Source organism: Rhododendron vialii, chromosome 13a (genome assembly GCF_030253575.1).
Source record: "Rhododendron vialii isolate Sample 1 chromosome 13a, ASM3025357v1".
Lineage (NCBI taxonomy): Eukaryota > Viridiplantae > Streptophyta > Magnoliopsida > Ericales > Ericaceae > Rhododendron > Rhododendron vialii.
The window spans coordinates 11,786,293-11,809,097 of record NC_080569.1 but is presented as its reverse complement, the minus strand read 5'-3'; the positions used below and the strand labels follow the sequence as shown (position 1 = coordinate 11,809,097).

The 22,805-nt window shown below is 39.5% G+C and overlaps 1 protein-coding gene across 5 annotated transcripts; it reads right to left on the bottom strand.

The window, feature by feature from the left end:
- Positions 1-2,793: 2,793 nt before the first annotated feature.
- LOC131314989 (vacuolar protein sorting-associated protein 41 homolog) lies at positions 2,794-17,527 on the bottom strand. Of its 5 annotated transcripts, XR_009196558.1 has the most exons (21): positions 17,021-17,527; positions 15,106-15,375; positions 14,822-15,001; positions 14,400-14,660; positions 14,044-14,112; positions 12,275-12,410; positions 12,118-12,208; positions 10,616-10,718; positions 6,883-6,986; positions 6,713-6,806; positions 6,452-6,607; positions 6,306-6,368; positions 6,068-6,133; positions 5,653-5,853; positions 5,327-5,404; positions 5,124-5,243; positions 4,965-5,045; positions 4,769-4,854; positions 3,639-3,720; positions 2,944-3,552; positions 2,794-2,908 (listed from the first exon to the last, which is right to left on the bottom strand). XR_009196558.1 is itself a non-coding variant. In XM_058344004.1 (20 exons), exons 1-20 carry the CDS (start codon positions 17,288-17,290, stop codon positions 3,109-3,111), a joined length of 2,955 nt encoding a protein of 984 aa, XP_058199987.1. In that variant the 5' UTR covers positions 17,291-17,527; the 3' UTR covers positions 2,794-3,108. The 5 variants fall into 5 exon arrangements, 4 of the variants coding, with proteins under 4 accessions (XP_058199987.1, XP_058199988.1, XP_058199989.1 ...); XM_058344004.1 differs by having other exon boundaries at positions 2,794-3,552; XM_058344005.1 differs by having other exon boundaries at positions 2,794-3,552; positions 12,275-12,407.
- Between the last annotated feature and the right edge of the window lie 5,278 nt (positions 17,528-22,805).

Here is a 22,805-nt window from a genome sequence, read left to right as displayed (position 1 = left end):
TTACCGAGTCGAGCCTCGAACAGTTCACGAACGGCTCAGTTCATTTACGGCCCTACAACTAATAAAGGGTTTTGCTTTCATAAGCCAAACGGGATCAATGGAAGTTTTTTTTTTTTTTTTTTCACGGAACAATGGAAGGTGATAAATGAAAAGATTATTCCTTTGGACGGGAAGGTAAAAGGCCCAAACAAATGTATGTCCTCGGATTTGACACAAATAATATAAGCCCATGGATTTAAATAATTATGTAACAGAATAACATGTCTCGCAAAACGCAAAATAAATACTTATAAGAATTTTAACCAAATGAGGCCTTAAGACTTTAGACTACTTTGAACTTGAATAAATATATTCAACTTTCAAGGTAAAAAAAAAAATGGAACAAAATGGATTAACTGGGCACTGGAGTAATGAGAATATCTTTTTTTATGAAGGATATCATGAAAATGTGTTTACAGAACCCAATTGCATGCGTTCAAAGCGTTTTTGAACGGTCCGAATTAAAAATCAATTTTGACGGGTAAAAAATATTTTTTACCTGCCAAATTATGAAGCAATCTCAACCATTGATTTCAAAAATGGCAAAAGCTAAAATCAGCCTATAGGGCTGACTATAAAGGGTCAGCAGTGGAACTCACGCGCTGTAAAAACGAGAGTCTCCATTCCGTCCTTCAATGCTTGTCAGGCTTTGGACGGAATGCTTTATGCAGTGAAGCTAAATTACAAAACTAGTCTTATCCATGTGTTTCCCCTTGTTTTGAGTCTTTTGACCAATTCCAGTCATTCAGGTCTAAGATTTCAACTTGTATTGCCAAGTTTTCGAGAGTTTTTTATTTTTTTTTACCTTTTTTTATTTTATAAATATATGTCAACTCTTTAGAATTAGTTAGTCATCTCGGTAGGAGGAGTTTAAAAAGTAAAATATTCTGAAAAAAATAAAAGATCACAAAAGACAATTTTTTTAAGCAATTTTCTATTTTGTTTTTAAGTGTTCCCTTATCGTAATTTTTTTCTTGGTTCAATTTTTATACTTTCTTAATTCCTTTCATTGACACAAATGATTGCTCCCTAAAATTTTGACAAAAAATTAAAAAGATCACTTCAATTTTGACAAAAAGGTTAAAAAAAAAATCAAATTTTTTATTTCTTAAGTCGTCATTTGTTTATTTTTCCTATCTTTATTCATTTTGTCGCTTTTTTTTTAGGTTTGTATCAATTTCTGATGTGATTATTCACTATTCTCGACAAAAGAATTAAAAAAGTAAAAAAAGTTATGAGATTAACAGTAAATTTTCCTATTCATTGACTCCTCCATATTTCTCTTGTATTTATGTTGGTGTTTTGTCATTTTTCTTTAGTAGAGTCTTCTGCTAATTTCACAGCCTATTGAATATCCATTCCCTCTATTTCTCATTTCTCTCAGTAAAATATTTCATCCGTCCACATTTTTTAGTCTGAGTTAGCACTTTTGGTGTCCCAAAATATTGTCTCACTTCCAAACCAAAAAGACTATCGTTAATGAAAGTTTTATTTTACCCATCTACTTTTAAATGAATAGTAAAATTTTATAAAGCAATGACTAAAAGGTTGAATGTGAAAATGTAGTGATTAAGCAATGTTACGTACATTCCTATCAATCACTTATCGACTACTCATTTCTCACATACAGTATGTCTTAGCCTAATATATTAAAGTATGAGATGGACTCCACACATACATGAAAGAGAAACAATCAATGGGATTGTACATGGACTTATTGGAATTTTTTCCTCCTCCCAGCCTTCAATTAGAGAGAGAGATCCGGGGGGATAGGGGCACGAATTTGGTCAAACCCATTACCAACTACCAAGAGAATAGGGGTGAAACTGCCATTTGAAAAAAGATGTACAAGGAATTGACAGTGACTTCTCTCAAATGAAAAGCATAATAATAAACACAAAGCAAGATTTCACGTTCCAGTGACCGCCCACTTTAACTTTTATCCTGACACTGCATAAAGGATTGTCATTATGCCATGAAACTCAAGACAATCGTCTGCCCAAGAGGCGAACTATAGAAGGACCGTTCAAAAATAGACGGCCGTGATTGGACGAATTCGTGAAAAACTTGTTAACGGCTCCGCCGTGAATAAGTTTCACTTCTAGAGTAATACCGGCCTCATCTCTCCTATATAAACAAAGATTGGGGAAGCTATTTCTCCCCCACCGTGGCCAACGGAACAGAAAAATTGAAGGTTACGGTTAGGGTCTTCTTGGAAGGAAGCCACTAGGGTTTTGCCCTCAACCGATCTAATTTCAACAAATTGGCTACAATTAAATCTGCGCCGTGGACCAGCTTTTTTTTAATAGAAATCCTATTGGTACCGACCGGACCCATAGGGAAAATGCACCGACGGCCACCGGACGGCTGTCTCCGGCCACCGGACGGCCGATCCAAGCCGTCCAAAAATTTTAAAAAATAAAACCGAGTGGGCCTACGCGAGAATCAATGGCATCCGAGGTGTGTAGGGTACTTGATCCGAGCACCCTTTTTTCGTGTATATTTGTATATACGTGTATATACACGAAAAAGGGGTGCTTGGATCAAGTACCCTACACACCTCGGATGCCATTGATTCTCGCGTAGGCCCACTCGGTTTTATTTTTTAAAATTTTTGGACGGCTCGGATCGGCCGTCCAGTGACCGGAGACGGCCGTCCGGTGGCCGTCGGTGCATTTTCCCTATGGCCCGGTCGGTACCAATATCAGCTCTCTTTTTTTAATTTGGAATATTTCATATTGGCACGCAACGAGAAGATTGCAACCGTAATACTCCATTTACATTTCAACGAGTACCACATTACAATAGAAGTATAGAACGCATGTCAAAAACTCTCTCTCTCTCTCTCTCTCTCTCTCTCTCTCTCTCTCTCTCTCTCTCTCTCTCTCTCTCTCTCTCTCTTACAAAAATAATCAACTCACCCACCTAAATCTGTAAAAAGCTACTACTCGCCAAGAAAAAATAAAAGGAAACACAAGAAAAGCGGCAACAGAAACACAAGAAGAAGCTATTGACTTACAAGCTAATACAACAAAAGGTAAAAAATTATACCACACATGGACCTCATACTCAACCAGCAGCAGTAGTACACAAGATACAGCGCATCCGCAGCCCCCCTGAGGCAGTATCGTCGTCGTCGTCCTCTTCGTCATCAACATCGCCATTACCATACTCGTAATACGACAACGCACTTCCGGAGGCGGGGCTTTTCCCTTTTTTGCTACTAACCGAATTGGTAGAATCCGAAAGACAAGTCGTGTGATAGGCATGACAACAAAAGAACGCGACTATAGATACGTTCTGTATAGAGAAGGGATCGAAACAAATGCAACACCTTCCCCCTCCCCTTGTCTTTGACTTAACCTCCGTAGTTATCATATAGGGTGAATGCTCATTTGACTTAGAAGCCATATTGTCGTCCCTTTTGGCACGCGCTTCGTCTTCTTCGTCGGTTAAGTAAATTGCACGCCTTGCTTCTTTGTAATATTTGACTAGAAGGTTAACACAATCTGCCTGCCATTTTTCCAGTTACTCCAAATCGTCAACCATTGGAAATAAAGAGAGGAAAGAGAGGAGGAATCATACATACATCCGTGTACCTTTAAAATATCATTACATCCATGTCTGAGAGAAGTTTCTGTCCTGTAGTCAGTTATGATTTTGACAAGACGATCCCTCAGCCTGAAAAGGAATTTTATATCAAATACAGGTCCAGTACTAGTTCAGCAGATGGAGAGGTTAAGGAAATTGGGTTGATTCGTTACTCCCATGAAACATAAAGACTAAAAGAACTACAATGTGTTCATAACCAAGGCAAGAAATTATCACGAAGGAGTGAATGAGAGTTTATAAACAGAATCGGAACAACCACCATACTGGTAGGGGAGCATAAAAAAATTCAAACAAAAAAGTACGGAAAAAAGAAAAACAAGGAATCACAAATCTAATGAAGGCACAATTCTATAAATTTGGTATAATTTAAGAGTGGACTTGCTCTGCAAAACCACCACCAACAGACCTAGATACTAGTCACAGGAGCTCACAACGCCACAGCATTAACAGTGTGTTTGTCAAATTTGGAATTGTAGCCAGTTGGAGGTTTGCTTCCATGCACTTACACTATATCCATTTCCTTTACCTCCATCAATATGACCTCTTCCAAATATAATAGGCCTCAGTTAACGCGGCATAAAAATGTGTGCTTCAGGTCATGCGTCAGTGCCTATTCAGGTATGACACTTGTCCTTCAATATGGCCAAGGGTTTGAGACTTGTCCTTCCCAACCTTTTCACAATAGTAGTAAAAAGGAACAAATACCTATGAAATTGTACACAATGTTTGCAACCAACACCAGGATGACAATATCAGATTATTAGCATCAATGTTTACTGATCAAGCTCCTAAGACATAAAGCAGTCACACAGGCAATAAGAATGCAGAGTACCAACTGTGTATACATCAGAAGCCAATTTCAAACTGACCCATCACTAATAGATACTGCAGCAGGTGGGTTACTGTCTTATAGTTGCTTCCAAGTTTCAGCGATGTGAAAACCATGCCCTTTAACAAGTTATCGACCTTCTATTGAAACAATCTCTTTCAACCATGAGGAGAACTCAACAAGAAGGAACTGTGTGACAAAACACCAACAGTTGACACTAGGAAACAAAACAACCCCTAACGAGAACAGATAGAGGTTACATAAAAACTATATTGCAATCACACTAACCGAGGTATCTCCAAGCCATTGGGAACCATATTTACAATGTAGAGAGGATCAAGATGGCCAACAGTGTGCTCCAGCAACACTCCTACCTGCCAATCAGCAGAAATATGCTTCATGAGTTTCAAAAAGGAGCTCCTGATGTGCCTACAGATTGTGTTTTGAAGTGCATGTGATCAGCAAAATGAATCCAACAAAGTACCATTTCAGGCTTATGGAGACACTGGTTTATCAATTCTTCCCAAAGGTCGTCATCATGCTGCATACTTACAAATTCTATGGCCTGTACAAAGTGTTATCCCATCACCAACGAAATTAAAATAAAATACAGATAAAATTCCATAGACAAAATGGCAGGTACCTCTGAAATATCCCCTAATTTATTTATGATGACTGCAAGAGCTTGTTTCGAATTTCCCATTCTCCCCAGGATGAAAACTTGCTCTAGCAAAAGATCCCTTTTGACGCAAATTTCATACGCCTGAGAGGAGATAGCAGGGCTTATTGAGGAAGCATAAAAATATTGCATGGAGCTTAATTCATAATACCACAGACTGCACCAACCTTCTCAAGTGTATAGTGTTGACTACTGCGAAGAAACGGGAGCAACATTTTTGGATCGAAGTCTGCATAAAGCTCCACCTAGTACAGTCAGTCAATAATGGCACAGAAATGTTAGATCTTTGTACAACATAATATAAAATAGTGATTCCGATGAGAACATTTGATGACTATGTTTCTTAAGTAACTCTTTTTATTACTTCACACCATTTTGACACCATGCCGAAGAGGTATGGGAAACTAGTGCTCAGTATGCCAGACAATCCAGAGATTAACAAACATAAAATTGAACAGTCATACAAATATAATCAAACTCTCTTTCCATATACCTGCATATCATGGAGGTCCCTTCCAGCATGTGGGTTAGCTTCAAAAAGAGAATGCAGATATAGATGTAAATAGTATCTCGAATTACACTTATCCCCCGCAGCTAAAAGTTGTGAAACAACTTCAGATGGAGTGATTAAGTCCCTTTGCTGGGTCAACAACGGTACCGCGCGTTTGCAATCTATCATCATCAATTGGACAGCCTGCAAATTGATAACAGAAGATTCATAGAATCATCCGAGGTGCAAACAATAATCATAATGTGAAAATTTGGGATAATGAAAAAGCAGTGGTCTTTCCCTTTTCTCTGTTTTTGTCACTAAGTAACAACTTTCAATAACCAGAAGCAGAAGCACTCTGGGAACAGCAATTTAGCATGCCTGCGATAAGCAACATTTTTACATAACTGAAACATACCTTTTCACGAATTGCTTCATGTAAGTCATGTTTCTCGATGAAGTCAAATACATCTGGCTTCATAAGCTGAAAAATAAAACAAAATAACTGATAAGGAATCACCCAACGCAATGTTTTGATATAAAGAGGACAACCAGAGCTGATTCATGGTGCATCCAGTGAGTGCATCATGTTTGAGCAGTGGCTAGGTTGTTGTATGAGCAAAATTTCGCATTGAATCCATATACAGAGCACTTACATCAGCATATAGTGAAAAAGCATTTTCGTATTGTCCATCAATGATGTACAACTCTGCCAGTGCCTGACAAGGTAAAGCAATGCTGAATGGGAAAAAACACAATAACTTAAATCCACATATATCAATGGGAGGTTGATCATATTAACCTCTTTAAGCACGTCAGTCACGGATGAAGTATTAAGCTGAGGTTCTATAGCTGAGATAACAGGCAAGGTAGAATATAGTGCAGATGGCCAAGATTTGACAGTTGACAAGAGATCCTTGTGGAAAGATGGATTTGTTGCCAGAGCAACAAGAGCAACCTGTGCAATAATAAACGCACTGAGACCCTTATTCTCACTTTAGCAAGCCCAAATTGCATATCAAGTACCAAATTAAGTTTAAAGGAACTGTTGTAAGTTGCATACCTCATAAGCAGTATCACGTAACCTTGGGTTCTCAGTTGGTATGTATGGGACGAGTACAGGAAGTTGACGAAGATGAGCAAAGTGGAAAACCCATCTGTGAGAAACAACCCACCTCCAGTTATTAAAAATAAAATACAGAAGAAATGTAAGATGATTCATGTATTTGGTACCTCTCCCATGCCGAAGCAGATCCTTGAAGCAATTTGGGACATAAAGATGCCGCTTCAGCATACTTCCTTTCCACAATCAAATGATCCAGATATCTTGAGCCCACCTGAATGGATAATGCACAAACCAGATCAAAATTCCTTAATGACACCATAATAGAACATACTGTAGGAGCATCTCCACTGACAAGCTAGACAAGCTATAAGAGCATCTCCAATGGTGGGTGCCATTTTTGTGGGTGCCAAAGCCAAATTGCCAATGCTACAGTGTTTTGGGCACCCACATTTGGCCAAACTGCTCCAGTGGTGGGGGAGCCAAAATTTGGCACCCTTCCTCAACCTTTTTTTAACTAACTTTTGAATATCAATTAAGTTTTTATATACAACTATTGTTTAACCACCTTCTAACCACGATTTTAGGTTCCTTCTCTCTCTCTTTCACGCACACACCAATCTCTCTTGCACGGTCTCTCTCTCTCCAACACCCTGAATCTCTCTCTCCGGCAGAGATTTATAGGCTAATTTCTCCAGCAGAGGTACGTGAAAATTTCATGAAATTTGGTGGATTTTCTCCGGCAGAGGTACGTGAAAATTTCTGGATTTTCTCGGAGAAGTGTAATTTTTTTTACAAATCTAGCATCTCCATGGCCGGAGGTATAGGCTCCCATGGGCGCCAATTTCTCTGACACTTGTCTTTTAGAAATCAAGAATCGGTATACATGATTTGCTTGTTGACCAAATGGGAGGGGATTTGGTAGCTGAAGATGGGAGGGGAAGCCTACGTGGCACAAATGGCCAAGGCCATTTTCCGGGCCAAATTTGGCCACAGAAATGGCCAAGGCCATTTTCCACACCTACTCTTCTTCTATCTTTCATTTTCTTCTGATATTTTTGTGGGAAGAATAGAATGTTGTATTTTGGCTCAAGAATCCCAACTCCCACCAACCAACTAGCCTGGTTAATGCAGCTCCCCAACTTATTGTGGAACTTATTTTTTTATGGCTTTTAAATTGTTGGGTTGGTTTGGATTTTACGGGGGGTTTTTTTTTGGTGGAATTAAATTGTGTGATTTTAACCAATTTCTCATAGTGTTGTTATATTGCGAATTTTATTCGATCAATTTCTGGCCTTTATAGTCTCTTGTCACAATATAGACCCATTAAGATGACAGGGGTGAAGACGAAAGGCGTCTACTGCAGGCTTCCTTCCAGACTACAAACCAGTGGAGAGAGACTTGGGAGATGGTCTTAAAACCAGGTGGAGATTGTCGTGTTATTCTAATATCAAGTGGGATTTTAGCAACCAAACTGAAATTTTTTTTTTCATGGTTGCAGCACACTGCCAAGTACATCTGTGGAGTTCAGGTTCATGAAGGCTCTCATGAAGCAAGAAAAGCCGTCCCTCATGGTGTGCTGCAGCCAACCCCTTCTGCATGCAGCTACAAAGGACCTGGCTGCATAAAGACAGAGCTGGATGATTTCTTGGAGAGGGTAGCTTTCCTCCACTCCTTTATTTCTTACTACGATTATGATTTATCATTCACCTAGGATTAGCAGTGTTTTTCTATACTTTCTGACTCAGTTCATCAGAGAGGAAGAATATGGGCCCTATAAACATCTTGGCTTGCTCAGTTCTTTGCCTGACGATTGGGAGACACTGATGGTTTCTCTCAGCAATTCGGCACCAAATGGGAAGTTGACCATGACCATGGTCAAGGATGTGCTATTCAATGAAGAGGCAAGGAGGAAGGAGATGGGCACAACCATCCACAATGGCACGCAAGCCCTTGTGGGCAAGGGGAGGGGTAGAAGTCAAGGAAGGGCTGGCGGAAGTTCCAATCAGAAGGAGATCTGCATCCAGGGGTCGCACGTTTAGCTACTATGGTTGCGGCCAGGAGGGGCACATCAGGTGGAATTTCCCCAAGAACAAAGCAGAAAATGGGAAGGACCAGAGGCAGCGACCGTCTTGGATCTTGAGGATCAAGAAAAGGCTTTCCTAGTCACTACAGCAGGCATTGAGATCTCGAGAGATCAGACAGGGTGTTAGACTCAGGGTGCTCACATGTGCGCTGACAGGAGGAGTTTCGCAAGTTACAAGGCATATGATGGAGGGGTTGTCAGAATAGCGCAAAGGGACAGTCTGGTTTCATTTTTCAGATGGGAGAAGGGTGAAGCTCACAAATGTCCAACATGTTCCGGGACTGAAGAAGAACGTAATTTCTCTCGGAATGCTGGACTCAAAAGGCTGCAATTTCCCGGCAAGTGAGGAAGCGTTAAGAGTTTCTGGGGGAGACAGTGGAGAGCTCCAAGGAAAGAAAATTTGGTCAGCTGTACAGGTTGGAAGGGACTCAAGGGAGTGTTTTGCCAGGTGGAGCTACTGTCAGACACAGGTCAAACAGTACAGGAGGGGGGCAGGGTAGATAAGGAGCAAGGAGGACGCAACGACGCACATGAAATAGGCACAAGAGAAGTCACAGGGCCCAAGGCGATTCTCAAGCCGAGACAATAGATACAAATGGTATGCGGGAGCTCCGAGAAGTTTATCGGGAAGCTCAGAGCACTGAGACAAGGTCATGTTTAAAGTGTTGTACAGCACCAGCGACCATGACGACGACCATACGAGTCTCATTTGCTCCAGGACTTGTTTGTGACGGATACGCCCCTGGAAGTATGCATGCAGGTTTTAAGGAGGTGGAGTTACAACCAGCAAAGTGATGATCTTAGCACGGCACCTTGGTTGGGGGTGTGGACCCCCAACGGTGAAGGGCGTACGATACCGCGGGCACCCCTATTGAGGTGGAGTGCGGTTATTGGTAGTTCTCTGAGTCAGGGTAGTGTCAAGTCGTGAATTTTTTGCCAAGGTGGAGATTTGTTGTATTTTGGCTCAAGAATCCCAACTCCCACCAACCAACTAGCATGGTTAATGCAGCTCCCCAACTACCATCTACTTCTCTTAATGAGGGAAGGGTGTAGAAAGCTCCATGGGAGCTTATAAATAGCCATGTAGCTCAGCCATTTGGGTGTGGTAGAAATCTGTGAGTGTGTGAGCTGTGAGGGTGAGACGGAGGGAGAGAACCAGAGGTGTGAGAGTGTGTGAGTTGTATTGACCTCTGGCATGTGGTGCTCCTCCTCGGTGAGAGTTTTATTGTAACCTATTGTTGGAATAGTGGAAATTTTTTCTCTCAATCTGGTTTGTGTTTGTGCGTGCTTGGTTCATGGTCTTGGTTTGGCACAACATAGAAGACACCGCATTAGCATCACTAGAGCAACGTTGACAAATATAGCATCTTGATACTGTAGCATAACAAAATCTGGCTTTGGCATGGCCATTCTAACACAAAGCACCGGAGATGTTCTTATGAACTCCAAAGGCTGCAATTGAACCCATATCCCAGATGAACCTATTTCCCTATAGGCTTCAATGAACCAATATCCCTTATGAACCAGATGATGAATGGCGTATATTTCAGGCATCAATTGGGTGATCAAGAAGTAACCCAAATTTAGTGAAAGTGACAATATAGAAATAGTTTACAGTCAGAATTTATGAAAATTGAACGAACTATAGGTCACTATATAATGCTTTTCCGATGAAAAAAGAGGAAACCAAAACATAATTTTACACCAACATTCTTTGATATATGAGCATGAGAACAAACAAAAAGATGTAACCCACCAATTACTTCTAAGGACGTAGAAAGACACAAACAGACAAACAAATCACAAAACAAAAGTACCTCGTCAAGAAGTTCACTCCGCCCCTGTCCAGCTTCAACTGCTGCTAAAGCTTTTTCATGCCATCCATGCTGAAGAAGCCAGGAAATATGATCTTCTGCATCCCTAAAAATCAACAAGATATAGCAAGCTTCAGATTATCCGGGAAAGTAGGCAAGACGGATGCAACTAGACATTGCAATTAGTAAAGGAATCCAAATTAACCTTTTAAATCCCATAATCAAGACAACTAAAAAGCAATTACAATACCTTGGGCATTAAAACTCGTAGAAGTAAGAATTTTTTGACCTCAACTTAATCACTATATTTTGTAGGCAATATGGATGCAACTAAACATTGCAATTAGTAAAGGAATCCAAATTAACCTTTTAAATCCCATAACTTCTCTATCAGGACGGCTAAAAAGCAATTACATTACCTTGGGCATTAAAACTCGTAAAAGGAAGAATTTTTTGACCTCAATTTAATCACTATATTTTGTAAGCACCTAAAATAAAGAATTTTTTCTTCTAAAGCAGCTGAGTTTTGTTTCAGTTTGATATAGGCAATAAGGATGATACATAGGAAGGGTATACGAAAGGCCCTCACCACGGGGCATGTACCAGGGGGCCCATGACCACCGGTATAAATCCTTCCCTTCCATATCTCTCCAAACAAGCAAATGCTTTGGGCTTTATGTCCCTCTATCTCCTAATGCAAGGGACCCCTCCATGGAGCCTTCAAGTATACGGCAGATACTTAATGAGATCCCAACAACAAACTGGGTCGGAAGTAGAACCTAGGTAATTTGCTCGGAACCAAAGGAGGCTTGTGGTGTGAAGACTAGAGCAATGGGGCTGTTACGGCTTGCCCTATACAATGGGAGCTCCACCTTCACCGATCATAGAGAGAGGGGGCGCTATCGAGATGATGTGGAATGTTAATGTACTAGTCGCCGGAGTCGAGTTTTGTGTGTGCCTCTCTCCCCTTCTCTCTTTCTTGTCCGTCACAATGGGGCTGTTACTGCTTGCCCTATACAATGGGAGCTCCACCTTCACCAATCATAGAGAGAGGAGGTGCTATCAAGACATCTGACATCTCGAAGCACGCATCATACCCACCGCCTGACAGCTCCATGATACGAATTCCCTCAAGATCTGCAAGCTCAGGTCTGGCCCTAGGGACTGAGCCAATGAGGGACTCTCTCTCTCTCTGACACCCCTTCGCCCCCCCGCCCCTCTCTCATAGATTTCCCAAGTGCAAATAAATATACTCCTCACTTCACGAATAAGAATCAAAAGATAGTATACCAATTTCCCATACTAATATCCACATTTCACCATATCATGAAGTAAACTAACTGGGAAACAATAAGTGACTATGGAATTCCCAAGTGCAAAGAAACATTTTCCTTACTTCACGAATAAGAATCAAAAGATAGCATACCAACTGATGAAATCAATCCAGAAAAAGTGAAAAATCAAATTTACTGGAAACTAAGAAGGGGATAACAATTGATACTGACCTAGGTTTTGCAATAACGACATCCTTTGGGGAGACAATATAGTATAATGGCTCATCACCAGCAGCCCACTGACCACCTGCGTAGCTGCTACCTACGAAGAAATGCACAAGTATTACAGCCGTTTTGTGCAAATCAACAGATTCTACTATTATTTTACCTGAGAATGGAGCATGAGCAAGTGAATAGTCCTTTGCCTTGTAATGCTCAAACCCGTGGACAGGTAGCGCATCTGTTGCAAGCTCATCGTTGTTCCAGGTGACTACACGCACCTCTGGTCTCTGAGCATTTCCCTGCTTAAAAGAAATTTATACAACTAAAACTTATCGCGGCTTTCTCACTAGCATATATTGGGAGCACAACCTACTGTCACCAACCTATATATATACATGATATACAATTTGTTGTGAATCTTCTATTATGTTTTTGGCGGGTTAAAGACCAGAAACTAAACTGTAAAAGGTCATTAAAGCAACACTAAGAAAACAGAAAGTCCATGATTAACGGTAATTAAGGATGGATTATAAACAGCATGAAACAAATGAAGAAAACCAATAGGAAGAAGAGGCTAATATAATTATAGAACCAAACAAATACAAAAGACAATTAAAATTAGACAGCTCTGAATCACTTGTGCCTCCACATGAAGCTGAGGGTGGTCAATTGAATACTTTCACATGACAAAGGGCAAAGATGTTATAATGACATTATTCAATTTAATAGCGACATGAACAACCTTGAAAAATAAGGAACACACTGGAAAAAATTGAGATCCTAACAAACTCACTCATCACTCCATACACCAATTGAATCTGGAACAGACCAATACACTACATTACTTTTGCTGATCTATTTGAAGTCGAGATTAGATATTAAACAATGTAGTTTTTTGGACTACAATTTGAGAATAAAGCTTGTATATCAACTCTGCATATATTCCTAGAGCCACCACTGCTTTTGGATCATAAATCGATGAAACTACATGCAATACTTCCTTGAAAGGAATACGACTAAGTCAGACAATCCCAAAAAATTAACATTTTTTACGAGAGAAGCTGAACGAAATTGAATATTCCTCATGATTCAGGAGAGAGCCTAAAAATTGAGAACCTTAAAGGTGATGAATAGTCACCTATCCTAATGTGGGACTCAGGCCTAAGGCAAATTCGGTACCCCGAAACAATTGTATGAAATTCACAAAAGACTCAAAATAATTCCTCGGTTGAGAAATTAATATCCTAGGAGACCAACCTATACTTTAGACTCAACAAACAGGAATTCAATTTCATCTAAACAGAGGTCTGTCCACCCCATCAAAGACCACGAATTCCTTTCTACCCCTAGTACCCACATAAAATGCAAAGCCTTCCTGACATTTACTCCACTCAACAATGCTAAAGTTCTATAAACTTCATTCAGCACACCCAATGGATAGCATACAAGGAGTAAGAACATGATCAACCAATTCCGCATCTCATTTGCACACTTTATATGTATAATTTTTCGAAGGAAAAATTGAATTATTTTTCCAAATCCCTTCTTAAGTGTCACCTCCCCAACCTAATCCCAGCAAACTATACCTAACAAAACAAAAGAAGAGTCACCTCCACCTCCTCAACCTACCAATAGCCCAAAGCAAGGCTAAACTAAAACCTGAAACAACCTGCACTTTTCTAAAACCCAGACAGTGCTCCATTACAACATCCCGATCTTGGCAATCTCAACAAGAAAACTGAATGTGGCCTCTAACTAGTACACTCCCACAATGCTTGAGCGTCGGGATGAAAATACATCTTACAAGAGAATTGAGATGAAGGCCACAGTAAAGTTCGTAAAATTACACAAGCAGCCAACACATACTATTAGGATGTAGAACACAACCTAACTTTTACTTAGAAATAGGGATCTAAACATTCAAAATTGGATAACCTGATCTCGCGGAGAAGCATAACTGCCGAAAGCTAACATGTCTACAACGACCGCTCCTATTGGTTGTCCCTATAAGCAGCATGAAACTTTTTCCTCAATATTTGTCCTCCAATCGTGATTGACAGAATAAAATATGACAATTAATTTTCTAATTTATCTTGTTAAAAATTCATAACAAACATGCCTATGTGCATGAAGCAAGAAGTGAAATTAGAAATGCATCAAGACGGGAAAAAAAAGGTAGAAACAACCCGCTTAGCTGCATGGAAATGGGGGCTCAAAGTTTCAATGGGTGCAGGTTTCCTAATACAAGTCATTTAGACGATTAGAGTATTAGACTGAGCGAAGGCAAATACCTGACGTGATGGTATAGTGCTGCTGAATTCCTTCTCTCCATCTTCTTCACCAGGAATATAAGCTAGAACAACCAAAGAATCACCGAAGGGAGCAATACCGGAAATGAAGTAGCTAGTTTGGAATGAAGCCACAATATCCACCTGGTTCATAGTGGAGATCGGAAGATGCCTATATGTCCCGTTCGTGCCTTCATTTTGATTTGATTTTATTGATGCAATTTTCACAGATGTTCCCCAGCCGATTACCAAGAGAATATCATCCTAGATAAGAGGGAGAGAAGAGAGCAATGGCAAGAAGTCTTCTATTACGACAATGGTGCTACATTTCTCTCTAAAGCCAATAATGTAGCAGATAATATAAATAAAAGGGAAAAACAGTGAGGATGTGGATGTTACCAACAGGTTGTTCATCTTCTACTAACCTGCCAAACTAAGTGAGGAAGCAAAAGTTCAGGGCGTGGGCTTCCTCGGGGTCTCTCAATAAAGGTGATGCGCTGATCATTAGCAGTATCATAAACTTTCACACCTGCATCATTAGCCCAAGCTATCAAACTTGTTCTCCACTTCACTGCATGAATTGGGCCTTCACCAGAGTGCAGAACCTGGAAAGCAAATTGACATATAATTTAAGTAACTAAAACCGTTTCTGAATACCTATTTATTCATTCTACTGCCATAGGAGACATGTCAGACACCCAAAACAAACCTGGTCTCGATATCCTATCCATTTTTTCATATTAAGATATAAATGGCCAGCTAAACCACCAGCCACAAATCTTCTGGATGTTTTTTTTGCATAATCCGGATCAAGAGCAATCGCCTTCATGGGGCGATGATAATCAAATTGCATTCTCTCATCAGTAAAAAGGCTGTTAATAACAACAGATCCATCATCTGAACAGCTTCCAATGTATTCACCTTCTATGTCAAAACAAAGATCGTTGACAGTTGCAGTATGAGCAGGAAATTCCTTTACCTGTAGAAAAGAACAACAGTGAGTTTTAACCTCAAGCAACTAAACAAGACCGTTGAAATTGAAAAGCAATAATCTATCAGCATAGCCATACATAGCGTATGGCCCTAACTCAAGTTGACGAGTCAAGTGTACTACCCACTACTCCTTCCATTTATGATACCTGACCAAAAAGCGCCAAAAATGTCATTTGCGAAAACAAATTATTGCATATATTTATTCTATGCATCTTTGACCACACAATGACTTCAGAGATTTTGCTAGTGAATAAATTACTATGCTTAAAGTTCGCTTAACATTTTTTAACTAAATTCTACAGATGACTATATAATGCTTGTTTCGCAATTGGAATGAATTTCTCAATGGGATTAGATACTCGTTTTGTAACTTTTGTTTTCTAGCTTAGGTGTAAAAGCCACAGATTTTGATTGTAGATTTCAACGAGGGGCAGACATAGGTAATGATGCGGGTTGCCATGGCAATTATGGCACCCCCTGACTTGCTATCAACACCCATAAATATCCTAGCTATACAAGGCCAAACAGCAAATTTGTATTGTACTGGCATCCCCTAGCTCTTTAAGGCTGAAAATTAAATTGACACAGGGAAAAAATTTGTAGTGATTTGTGATTCCACATCAATCTTTTTGGTCTTGACCCAATGAACTCCATTACTTTTCTTCATTGAAAAGAAAATTTGCTAGAAAAAACACCAGTTTTATTTTGAGATGCATACAATTTCCCTACTTTCATTAGGTAGGTGCACTAGGGTGATGAACGGATAGCCCAAGTAATCAAACGGTTATGAAATGCTCAAAAATCAAGTTAGAAGAAACAAACAGTTAGAAGAAACATATGTCAAATAACCAAATGCTCGGAAATCAAGGAGCAGCATTCCATAACTACAGTTCCCAATTGCCAATAACAACCCAAAAAGCAACACCTGTAGTTAATAATCAATAGACCAACTACATTTACCAGCCCAATAAGCTGGGTCTCTTGAGCTTTCCAATATACGTAACCGTGTGCTAACAGTACCTGTACCTATACCCCTATGTGTGCTTCCTAGGGCCCATGAATGGGGAGTTCAAGGAACAAATTGAAGACCAAAGTAAAACCTCTTGTGGAAAAACCCGAGAGAGAGAGAACAAAAGAACTTGACAAAACGTAATTCAAGGTAACCCCAGGGGTTGGCTTAGTGATCAAGGCCTGGGACTTAGGGGTTTGCTCTAGCTTTTATTGGGACCCCTGCAAGAGGGTGGTGGGATTGGTCCTCAAAATTAGTCGTGGTGCACATAAGCTAGCTCAGACACCTGAGTTATAATAAATAAATAAAAACATAAATTCAAGTTACCAAATGATCGTGGACAAGGAGCAACATTCCATTACTACAATTCCCTGTCGTCACTTAACAACCCAATTCCAACAGAAACAGTAAACATCGAGGATTAATTAACCACCCGATAAGCAATAAGCAACAGCAATTGAATAAGTAAAAGATCAGATCACAGGCACTAATTTCAATCCCAATTATATCCATCCAAAAATAATAATATCAGCTCAATTTCAACTCTTTACTGAACAATTCGATGAGATATCAATCAGGAAGCGGTCCAATTGAAAAAACAGGTGAGGTCCAAGCAACTCACTTGATTACCGAGGAAATCGAGGATGTGGACGGCGCCGCCGTGAGTGCCGAGCGCGATCATTCTCTCGGCGACGGCGATACATGAGGCGGCGTCGCTGGCGAGGAGGGAAGGCACGCTGCCGCCCATTCTCTGGTACTTGAGCCTCGGCTCCTCCTCTTCTTCTTCTTCTTCTTCTTCTTCCACGACTTCTTCTTCGTCCTCCGAATCCTCTTCCTCTTCTTCTCGCTCATCGTCGCCGTCGACTCCGTTCTCTATTGGCTTCGGAGGCATTGTCAGCCTTCTCCGGCTCTGTTGGAGAGGAAGGAAAGCAAATAGAATAATTGAGAGAGAGGGATCTGTTGTTTGGGGCTGCTTGTGTGCGTTTGGACCTTGGAGTTGGAGGTTGTGGCCAGTTTAACCTGTTGTTTATTCATTAATTGACAACAAAACAAAGGAATGGTGACGAAGTGCTGTAGCCACCTGTCCTTCGGTTTTTCTCTTTCTCCCCACTAGCTGTGTCTCTGAGTTGTGAAATTATTCACTAGTAGTAGCATGGGACACCGCCACATGGTGGTCCGAATCAAATAATTTGCTTGTGTTGAGGTGAAATTCGGTACAATTTGAGGGTGTCAAGGTGAAATTCAGATCATTAATTAATGAGATATATGATTCAGGTGCAGTATTACTACCCTGTGTGCCCCCCACATAGCACTACAAGACCCTCAAGTTCCACGATTATGTGTGTTGAACTCACATAAATATGCGATTCTGAATAATACAAAGCACACCACGTAACAGTGCGCTATAAGACTATTGGAATAAGCCTAATGCTAAGGTACCCACCAAGTTGTGTGTACATCACATCGTGTGGCCCACTAAGGGTTTCACACAAATGATTCGATCTATTGATATATTTTTAAGTATTTTTAAAGTGTGTAAAAAAAAAATCAATTCATTTGAATATGTTAAATACTCAATTCAATTTTTTAATTTTTAACTTTTGAATGAAAAATTAAGAGATTGAATCGAGTACAAACATATTCAAAAGAGCTGATTTTTTATTGAAATACTTAAAAAATATTTTAAAATTTATTAACGGACCAGATTATTTGTGAGGAACTCATAGTAAATCCCACACACGATCATTTATAAACTCCACACAAGCCGTATGTGCACGGCTTGGTCTATACCAATTGCAGGGCTCATTGAATAATTTACTCCGTCGGAGATGTATATGGTCCTTTGAGCGGAGTGGATATGTTTCATTGTTTCTTTGGATTTCGATTTCGGAGTGTCAAGTCATTGTCTAAAGTAATTAGGAGTATTATTCAGTGCTCTCTGGCAGCACCTCTCATTTTTTCCTTTTTTGGAAAGTGCTTTTGTACCCTTTAAAATCATGAAATTTTAGAGTGTGTTTGAGAACGTAAAATAAATACTTATTTTCTAACAAAGTAATTTCAAGTTAAAAAATAATGAGTTTATTAAAATTTTAAAATATGCAATATAGATCTTGTTTGAAATATCTCATTAAGATCTTTTGAATGACACTAAAAAAATCAAAAAATTATTTTTCATTTATATTATTTTTGAGTTTGAAAATGTGAATTAAGTACTTATTTATAAGAAGGTGCGCTGGAACTAGCCCTTAGACTCCTACAAAAGGTGTGTTCTCTTAACTAAAATAAGTATTTATCTTTAAAATAAGTATTTTTTTGAATTAAATATATTTTATTATGAAAAAATGGCCTATCTCGTATAACAAAAAATAAATATTTAAAAAATAAAAATTTTAACGGAACATGATCTTAATTAGCGAAGTTCACATAAGAATGTGGTTGTGGTGGACTGAGGTGCAATTTGTCCATCAATTGTGTGTCGGCCCTTTCGGGTCTTGTCGAAGTGGAAGAGGGAGTTGCTAATGATTTAAAACAAAAACAAGAAAAAAAAAGAAAGGAAGAGGAAGAGGACTAATGAGACATACTACTCTGTCCAAATACCAGTCGGCATCATATTGTGGTGTATGTAATGATACATGCTATGTCCAAATAGCACTTATGTGCCAATGGGCTCTATCTTAATTGGCATCTCATGGTTCTTCCCATTTGGTAAGTCAAGGGTCGAGTCCCCTTGGGGTATTTGGAATCTGGACTATGAACAACCTCTGAAATTCATTGTGAACTAACCTACTAACTTTTTCTGTAACGCCCCCAATTTTGGGTACATTAAAGAGACAATTTCATTTCAAAATAAATGGAGTCTGGTTCAATATTACAACATAACTCTCGCAAAGAGTGTTCTTAATCAACAACAGGAGAGGTAAACTAGGGTTCCTATTTACTCCTCCGCTTCCTCCTCCAATCTGGCTAGCTTCTCGACTCCAAGGGCCCCCAAGGCGTAGAGTTCACCATGTTCATCTATCAGGTCTGACACATTATACCGGCGTCGCCACCAATATAATATGTCAGGGTCACCAAAAGTAACACCATGAGCTTACAAAAGCTCAATAGAATATCCAAACCCACTAACCCTTAACTTACAAACAATAGATCATAAAATCAACAGAGTGTAAGCAGGTTTAACAAAAACGATTAACGATAGCACATCCATATTCACTATTCAAGTATCGTTGGTGTCCATGTTTTTCTGTGTTTCTCCTACGCGACTCATCGTAGAATGTGTCTCCATTTTCACTTTTCATAACCAAATCAACATTTTCAAAATCCGTTTTTAACACACCCAACCTCGGTTTCGCCGTTCCGGTCTCCCGAGTATCCTCACAATGGTTCCGCCGCACCGGGTTCCCATTGGCACACATTTGCATTGGCTCCGTATCGCGGATAACCAAGCCATACCTCACCATGGTTCCGCCGCTCCGGGTTCCCATGGGAACGCACACAATTCAAAACCCTCGGTTCCGCCGCTCCGGGTTCCCATTTGGGGTTTTCGAAATCTAAACCCTCAGTTCCGCCGCTCCGGGTTCCCGAGTATCCCCACAATGATTCCGCCGCTCCGGGTTCTCATTGGGGTTTTTCACGAATCTTACTTTTGCACACGCACACAACTCACATAATGCCACCCAAAACTGGTCATTATGTAGTTTCAAAATATTTTCTTCCTCGAAAAACATTTCCTTTCATTAATCACACCCTAGGTGTCATGTTTCTACTTTCTCGATTCTCGTGTCTCGTTACATACAAAGACTCCGCTGTAGGACTTTTTACAAACATAAATCTTTCATTGTAATCTTGAAACTAAACTAGCAAGATCATCCAATTCTATATTAATAATCGTGCTCATAACCATCCTAAAGATCAAAATACGAATACTTCTATTCAAGTGTCAAATTCTACCTTTCGAAAACCGTTCTTTCTTTCTTTTGAGAAATTCTAAGCAACATATGTTTATTCGGAAAATAAAGTCAATATATTCAACATACTCCCCTTCCTTTTCATCTTTTTAAAGAAAGCTCTTTTCAAGTTTCTCATGCATACAAGTATCGCACATAGCATTTAAAGCAATAGATAACCTTATCTACTTAAGAAAATACTCAAGAATATTCGGCTTATACTTAGAGATAGGAGTTAAGATGATCCCACGTTATACATAGAGATAGTGAGTAAGATTAATCTACATGATCGTAATGTTATTTCAAGATTTTGTAAAACGAGCTTGCTAATTATTCCTAATACTTTAATTTGCCTTATCATAAACAAAAATAACTAAAGTTATACTAGGGAGAATGAGTAGAGATTTATCTACCTTGATCCGAAACTAGTCGGGGCCGAATAAGCTAGTTGGAAAATTTTTACGGGCGGTGAAACTCGCAAATCTGGACCAAACTTTGGATGGCAGTAACTCGGTCAATATTTGGCCGAATATGATCGTTCTTGGGTCGAAATTGAAGCTCTAGAAATGCTCTACAACTTTCGTGAAGGAAGTTGATCCTAGAAACTACTTTAGGTAGGAGAAAAATGGTGATAAAGGAAGAGACAGTGTGCTGTCAGAAAATGGAAATCCGAGATTTTTACTGAACTTCGGATGCCAATATCTTTGTCATTTCTTCACCGATTGGGGTGGTTCTTGGGTCTAACTTGAAGGTTTCGAAGTGCTCTACAACTTTCCCGAAGGGAGTTGGTTCTAAAAACTACTTTAAGCAGAAGAAAAATGGAGATTTGTGAAGGACAGTAGGCTGACTGGAAATGAAAATGGTTTCTAGAGAGAAGTGAGAGCAAAGGAGTGAATGTGTGAGTTGAATGGCAAACATGGGGTGCTATTTATAGCCAAAACTTGAGCTCCTCCTCCCTCCATATGGCCGGCCATATCTCTCTCTCTCTCTCCCATGGATTTTGCTCCATTGTCCTGTCCAATCAAGCCTTTCAATCAAGTCATAGCCTTCCATGACTTGTCATTTCCATTCTAGGCCAAATCTAGGTTGATCATGAAGGGTTTTTGACTTGTCAAGTCTATGGGGAGGTTGCTTGCAAGAAAGAATAAAATCATTGGCTAACTTCGTACTTTGAAAGACTAGAAATGGGTTGTCATGGTCAAAAATAGGCTTAAGGCTATAAAGGTTGCTTGTGTAAGTGTCCAAAACACAATCACACACTCCACCTCCCTCTCCCATCCGGCCTCTCTCTCTCTCTCTCTCTCTTGTTCTATGTATAGACATATATAGGTATATAAGTACATGTATATATTCATCTAGGAAAGTAAAACCTAAGATAGTTAGGCTTAAGGCCAGAACATAGGTGTGCATGCATGGCAAGGCTAATCTTGCTTCTTTTGGAAGCAAAATGATGGGATTCTTTGTATGACTTGTCTTGTCATGCTTATTGGCAAGTCAAAGGTCTATTAACCAAAGGATAAAAATTCCCCTAACAATTATGGACCAAGGGGTAAAGGAATATTGGTAATAATTAGGGTTTGAAATGACTTGTCATGGGAGTAAAAATGATTACTCCTATGGTCTAATGGTCCTATAGGGTTTGGAGGGGTTCATAAGGCTCAAAAATGGTCTAAAAGGTCCAATTAGGGTTAGGGTAATGTAACTAGGTGAATTAGTGGTCCAGTTCCTCCAACTAATCGGTTGGAAACTAACTCTACTTGCCAAGTAGGATTTCTAGCCAAGAAATATAATTTAAAGATTTTATCTAACTCGTTAGGAAAATATACAAGTGCTTTTATAAGCATACTTGTCTTTAGAAAATGACTAGATTGCTCGGCGTGAAAATATATAATTTCATAGGTCTCAAATCTAATTATGATGGATTATTAAAATTAAAAAGAATTTTTTTGTAGCAAATCCAAGTAATTAAAATAAAATTTAAATATTTAACGAAATTTTTATTTACCAAAAATCATGGTCGTTACATTTTCGCTAACCTAATATCAAGAACACTCCACACCCCACCTCCCGCCCTCTCTTCATGTACATGGGTTGTCTGCCCCGTCCTAAATAGACGAACGGGAACAAGCTGAAGAAAGGCGAGAGAGAGAGAGAGTTGATACTCAACTCACCTCCCCCCCTCTTCCACAAGGCTTAGGCCCCGTTCCGGAAACGGGAATAAGTACTTATTTTTTAAGAAGGCAATTTCAAGCTCAAAAATCATGTATTTACGTAAATAATTTTCCTATCAATATGGATCTTGTTTGATAAATCTCATTGAGATATTTTATACGGTGAAAAAAAATTGAAAATTTTTTTTTCATTTATATTATTTTTTAGTTTGAAAATGTGAAATAAGTACTTATTTTTTAAGAAGGTGTTCTGGAACAGAGCCTTAGGCAGGATAGATCAGAACTCACC